The 6277-nt window shown below is 37.8% G+C and overlaps 1 protein-coding gene across 1 annotated transcript; it reads right to left on the bottom strand.

The window, feature by feature from the left end:
* Window positions 1–590: 590 nt before the first annotated feature.
* On the bottom strand, window positions 591–4448 carry LOC116023830 (G-type lectin S-receptor-like serine/threonine-protein kinase At4g27290). Its single transcript, XM_031264850.1, has 7 exons — window positions 3066–4448; window positions 2816–2935; window positions 2220–2341; window positions 1899–2109; window positions 1547–1784; window positions 1299–1449; window positions 591–1208 (listed from the first exon to the last, which is right to left on the bottom strand). Exons 1-7 carry the CDS (start codon window positions 4321–4323, stop codon window positions 918–920), a joined length of 2391 nt encoding a protein of 796 aa, XP_031120710.1. The 5' UTR covers window positions 4324–4448; the 3' UTR covers window positions 591–917.
* Window positions 4449–6277: the final 1829 nt, after the last annotated feature.

Here is a 6277-nt window from a genome sequence, read left to right as displayed (position 1 = left end):
AGAAAGAAGGGTTTGTTGTTAGAATTAGCTTTAGTTAGTGAAGTCCTTAAAAAGAAAAAGAAAAAAAAAATTGTGTAATGCTAAGAGAATATATATATATGATCCATATATAATTATTAAAAAGAAAAAGAAAAAAAATCTCTATTGATTACTAGAACCAGATGGTTTTGCGTAAAGTCAAGTCTACCAATTATCCATTTAGTCGTATAATCATTAATCTTAAAAGTCTTAATCTCTAACAATATAATTGGATTCTTTTCTAGATAAGGAGGGAAGTAGTCGAGTAGTGACATTGCCGGCTTGGGAGCTAGCATTGCATATTGTGCACTCTTTGCCAAAGAGAATGAGGTGTTATATGGTTGCTAGGGAGCCAACTAGCATGGAAAACTCATATTTGGCCCATACTTTAGATAAGTTTGGCTTTTGGTTTCCTCAACCTAGGCAAAGTTTGGAGTTGGAGAGTTCTAACTCGGGTACACAGTTACTCATGTTAGTTAGCTTCGTTTGCACTAACAACTTAGGAGTAGGGGTTAGTGATAAAGATAAGTAGAATATAATGCTTTGCCTCTAGAGATGTTACTCAAAACGAATTGATATAATAAAATAATATTTTAATAAATAATGTTACATAATAATAATTTTAACAAAGGAATATAGTAAATGTCATTTTACACCACGATTTTACAGCAATATACAACATCAGCAATGTCATTTTACACTTGACTAAATAATTGATCATCATATACTAATGACCTTGTGATCTAGTGAACACGGAGTGCCTATCCTAAATAAGAGGTCATGGGTTCAAGCCTCAGTGGAATAGTATTGAAAGAGCCTCAGCGGAGTAGTATTGACGCTTTGTGCTTCAATAAGTTGATAAAGTATATTGAGTCAGTAGTACTCGGAAAAAAATATATCTATCTAGCTTCCAGTATTGTTAGCGTCTCTGCATTTTCAGTGACTCTTCCAGATTCGGTTGAACCTCTTTCCACGAAAAACCCCGGTTCTCTCGGTTCAGCCAAATGAACATCCTCGTTGCCCAGCATGAACACTACAGAGGCCATGTTTGGCCGGTCTCCAGGGAGTTTCTGAACACACAATAGCCCTACTTGAATGCATCTCAGAACTTGAGATTTAACACATGACTCTTCTTCTAGGCTTTCGTCCATTATTTCCATGGCCCTGCCTTCTTTCCACAATATCCATGCCTGAAAAGTAAGAACAAAGTTAATTAATAAATTAAAATTATAAGTGAACAAATATAGAACTGGAAATCTTAGGCTGCAATTAGTGATTACATGTCCCAACAGATTATGGAGATGATCCGAATTACGAAATGTCCGGTTTTTCCTTCCACTGACTAGTTCTAGTATTAGCACACCTAGACTGAAAACGTCTGATTTAACTGAGAATTCCCCATCTATGGCATACTCTGGAGACATATACCCACTGTTACAAGTTCATTGTAGCAAGGTTAGTAAATGGCAGCATTTCCAAATGAAATTCGAATTCAAGTTGAAATGATTTCTACAGAAACAGAACTTACTATGTTCCGACTACACGTTTTGTTTTTCCTTCATTTTGGTCTAAGCCGACTATTCTAGCAAGACCAAAATCGGAAATCTTAGGGAGAAAGTTGTTGTCGAGTAAAATGTTGCTGGCTTTAAGATCCCTATGAATGATTCTTAGTCTGGAGTCTTGGTGAAGGTAAAGAAGGCCACGAGATATCCCCATTACGATTTCAAAGCGTTTTTGCCATCCAAGTTCTGCTTTTCTGCTCGGATCTGCATGAAATTGGAGTGAATTACTTAGTTCATGCTCATTACAGGGATCATGATCTCCAAGGCTTATCAGAAGACAAATTAAAAACACACAAAAAATGAGTTAAGGAAGCAGACCAAAAATGAAATGATCCAAGCTATTATTGGGCATGAATTCATAGACTAAAATCCCCTCTTCCCCTTCAATGCAGCAACCTAAAAGCTTGACAAGGTTCCTATGTTGTAGTTTGGAAATCAGATTGACTTCAGCCTTTAACTCTTGAACACCTTGCACAGAATGTTTTGAAAGCCTCTTCACTGCTATCTCTTGTCCAGATGCCAACTTACCCTGCAATTTCGCATTTGTTTTTTCAATGGAAACTCAGTCAGTAATTAGCTTTCTTCGTTTCTTATTAAAACATTCAAATCGAGTAGGATGAAAGCTATCAGCTATGGTACCTTGTAAACCGGCCCAAATCCGCCCTCTCCAATCATGTTTTTTGCAGAGAAGTTCTTAGTGGCAGAAGAAACAGTGGCCAAATCAAACAATGGCAACTCCATGTCTTTATCATCAACTAAACCTGTAAACCAAGAAAGCAGTTTACACATATGGTTGAATGCATAATCATTTCCAGTTTGGGTTAACAATAGAAAAAAACAATAAGTTGCCCTTCATTTTACACTATCAGAAACTGTTGCCCTTCATTTTACACTATCAGAAACTGACTAAGGCCCTGTTTAGTAAAATAGTTAGCTTATCTGCCAATTTTAGCTTATTTAACTACTATTAGCTATCTAACTTGGTTAAAAAATCAATATAAGTGTTTGGTTAATCAACTTTTTGTAACTCCAAAATGCTAAAATTCAAAAAGTTGTTCAAAGCAACTTTTTCAATTAGCTTTTTGAGAAATGAAATTATACCAAACAGCTATCAGCTAATAGCTAATTTACCAAACACCTTTTTACAATCAGCTAATTTTATCAACTATTTATACCCTCTAACCTAATCAGCTATCAGTCATTTACCAAACAGGGCGTAAACCTTTTCTCTTTACCTCTTTTTGTTCTTCTCTTGGATGCACACCAGCAGAAAAGACAGATGAGTAATGTCCCTATGACAGTTGGCCCGATTATAATCCGCATCAATCTCCTTTTCTTTTGGTTTCTATCTGCATCTGTATCATGATCAGCCAAGAAATTCAAGTGGTTATGGTGCCTAAAGGATCTGAAACTACATAAATTTTGCTTCAATTCAAAACCTGTAAGTGAATAATGAATTTGAGGAAGGAATTGAATTGGCTTTACCTACTTCAGATGCAGCCACTCTGACATACAAAGTCTGTTCATTTTGGCTCAGCTCCCTCAAATCCATAAGCTCACTAAAATACAGCAAGCACCCACTCCCATCCGTGACATCAAGATTGGAATACGCAGTGCAAGAACAATTCTCCAGGCACCTCTTCTTGCATTCCTTAAGGTCGATGTTTTTGTCGTACCAGGAATGCCGAGAATCCGGCATTTTAATCCCGGAAAACTCGCGGAACCCGTCTTTTTCCCCACACACCAGCGGGGCCCGCCGCTCACACCCGCTCGACCAATCCGCGCCGTTCCACTGCGCCGGAAATTTCGGCTGAAACCCCCTCAGGCAATCGCACGGCGGGGAGTTATTGATGCTACAGCTGGCGTAGGGCCCACACAGCCCGTAACGGTCACAGTTGTCTAACTGAGCTGTTAGGTAAACGGACCAGATCTGAGTCCGTTCGATCCAGGTGAGATGCTGAACCACGCCGGTCGGGATTATAACCGCCCTGGTCGGTAGGGATGTGTTTTTAACCTCGTACGTGTAATAAACCTCGTCCGATGTGATGACTAGTTTGAAGGTGAAGTAAGTGTCGGGCTTCAAAACTGGGCTTCCCGTGAAGGCCATGCCGTCCCAGGGGCCGGAGCTGTATTGTAAAACGGAGCCTTTATTGACGAAAAGCTGCGGGTATCCATTAATGTCCAGGCTGGCACGATACTCGCCCGGAGATGGATCGTCGGCGGTTTTCCACGCTGAGATGGACCAATCCAGACCGTTGACTAGGTTCCTCCCAAGCTTCATCCCCGGCAACAGAGTATTCCCGGGATGATCAAAGCTCTGCCACGCGAAATTCCCCTTCTCATCCTTGATCACGAGATTCCCTCCGTCCGAAAGCCACGCCACGGGATTCTCCAAGATTCTCGAGGAATTCGACGACCAAATCGTGCGATTATTAGCGCCGCCGACAAGCACCAAATTTCCGTTCTCATTAATCATCAGCACCCCCGAAGTGTCGTTTAAGGGGGAATTTCTGTTGGCGACCCAAACAATCGTTCGAGTGGATATCTTCTTGTACCAAATCCCAACGAAACGGCTCGCGGAATCTCCGCCGTCGAAAAATCCCAGCTCGTAAATCCCGGCGGCTGACACCACGGTTTCGCCGTCTCGGAGTGGCCGACCGGAAGTTATGGTGTCTGCGGCGGCGGTGGTAATTATGAGGAGAACACAGCAGAAGAATTGAAGTGCCGTCTTTTTGTTGGTCATGGCTGTTTCATTGGTTGATTGTTGAGGTTTTACTTTAAAGCCTTCATGGTCAGAAATGCCAGAATTGTTTATATTTGCTGTTTTAAAAGTGGTTGGGCTTCAGAATTTGCAGTGCAACTGTCATTAAATGTTTTTCTTATCCACCAATACAATTTTTTTTTATTCCTTGAAAAATATATAGAGAAACGAGTAAATATGAATAAAGATGAGATAACATATTATCTAGATCTATGAGACTATAAGCAAACGTGTAAAATCAATTAAAATTTGTATTCGGATCAAAAGAAGGAATGGAACAGAATATTTACGGTTGCTATGTTGTAGCTGTAACATATTTTATTTGCATCATATTAAAAATTACATAAATGTTTTCTTGTGTATTCACTAATTCAGATCTATATACTATAGGTGGGATGAGATAGACATAAATCTTTTCTAGTTTAATTAAAAGTTTGTTTTGACGTTTGAGCTTTAAAATGCAGCTACCTTAACAATTATGAGGAGAGTCTTTTGTCACTCTTAACATCATATCCCGATATGAAGATGATTAGTTTTGGTGCCTACTCTTGATTGATCCACTTTGATCATTTTAGTGATAAATTCAATAAATATAATTTAATTTTGTCATATAACTTGGAGTGAGTCAAATTTATGGACAAAAGTTACACTTTTTAGAAAGCATATCATGTAAATATATATTTTTTACCCATAAACTTTGATTACAAACATAAAAAATTAGATAAAACCTCACTTTTTTTAATTAAAATGACCAAAAGTAAAAGATAAAGAAGCCGTACAGTTATTTGACATGTTCCATAGGTGTGCAATTGTGCATCACCTCATGTGATAAAAAATAGCAAATAACTCTTTTCAAAATCACAATTCTAGTTTGAGCCATTAGTGCATAGAAAATGGGGATTTGTTTTTAACTATTGAAATAAAAAATAATAACTTACACCTTCGAACTTGTGCGATGGTCAACGAACTTTGGGTATCTTCCAGGGGAGTTAGATCTATTCTGATGTGCTGAACATTTGAACTAGACTTCTTATTTACTGTTTTAGCTGACTTACACAATTTTAAATTAGGACTATAATTTGTCTCCAAAAGGCGAAATTCTCTTGTCACAACCTAGACTCCACGTCAGGATCCGATAACATATCGGAAGGACTTATCAAGATGACTCAGTAGCTCATTAAGTGAGAATATTACAACCTAGTGTTTGGTGTTCACAAGAAGCTCGCTGCTTCACTCAGTGAATTTCCAAACTATAGTGTTTGGCAGAATTGCAATTCCCTCCAAATGTTGAATTGCAATTCGTGGGTCGGTGGAGAGGAGGGGCAAATTGTTGGTGTAAAGACAATTTTGCCCCTCCTCTCACACCCTTTGTTTTAAAAAAAAATTGAAAGAATTATTATTATTATTATTTTGAAAGAATTATTATTATTATTATTATTATTTGAATGAATTATACTTCTTCTTCTTCTTCTTCTTATTATTATTATTATTATTATTATTATTATTATTATTATTATTATTATTACTATTACTACAACATCTACCACAACATAAGGGTATTTTAGTCATTTTGTTGCTTCTTTCCTTTCAATTCGCTGTACTCCTATTTTTGCATACCAAACATTGTAATTTCAATTCTTACTTGGAATTACAATTCTTTTCCCCCTTAATTTCCTCCTCCCAACCAAACGTCCTGTCCGTGTTCATTTTTGTGTCTTTATTCACAGATTATTACACAAAATTAACTGAGTTGTCCATGTAAGTGGTGATATTAACTTTTGAATTTTGAAATTTGATGACCACAAAAGCAAAAAAGAAGAATACGACGACGGAGGACCAAAGACGGGAAGACTTGCAGAATATGTCAATATACGTATACTGTATTCAATTTTGGACGCGTTGACTCCCAAGAGTCGCAAAAACGCGCTCTTGGCCT

Source organism: Ipomoea triloba, chromosome 6, assembly GCF_003576645.1.
Source record: "Ipomoea triloba cultivar NCNSP0323 chromosome 6, ASM357664v1".
Classification (NCBI taxonomy): Eukaryota; Viridiplantae; Streptophyta; class Magnoliopsida; order Solanales; family Convolvulaceae; genus Ipomoea; species Ipomoea triloba.
Note: the sequence above shows the minus strand (reverse complement) of the source record. Positions and strands in the feature narration are given on the sequence as shown.

What these genes read in the sequence shown, in the direction of transcription:
- LOC116023830 (XM_031264850.1), bottom strand. Translation starts at nt 4,323, where the DNA reads ATGACCAACAAAAAGACGGCACTTCAATTCTTCTGCTGTGTTCTCCTC. An exon ending in CAAGAGAAGAACAAAAAGAG is followed by an intron (nt 2,342 to 2,815) that starts GTAAAGAGAAAA and finishes CTTGGTTTACAG; the next exon opens with GTTTAGTTGATGATAAAGAC. An exon ending in TCCATAATCTGTTGGGACAT is followed by an intron (nt 1,209 to 1,298) that starts GTAATCACTAAT and finishes CTTACTTTTCAG; the next exon opens with GCATGGATATTGTGGAAAGA.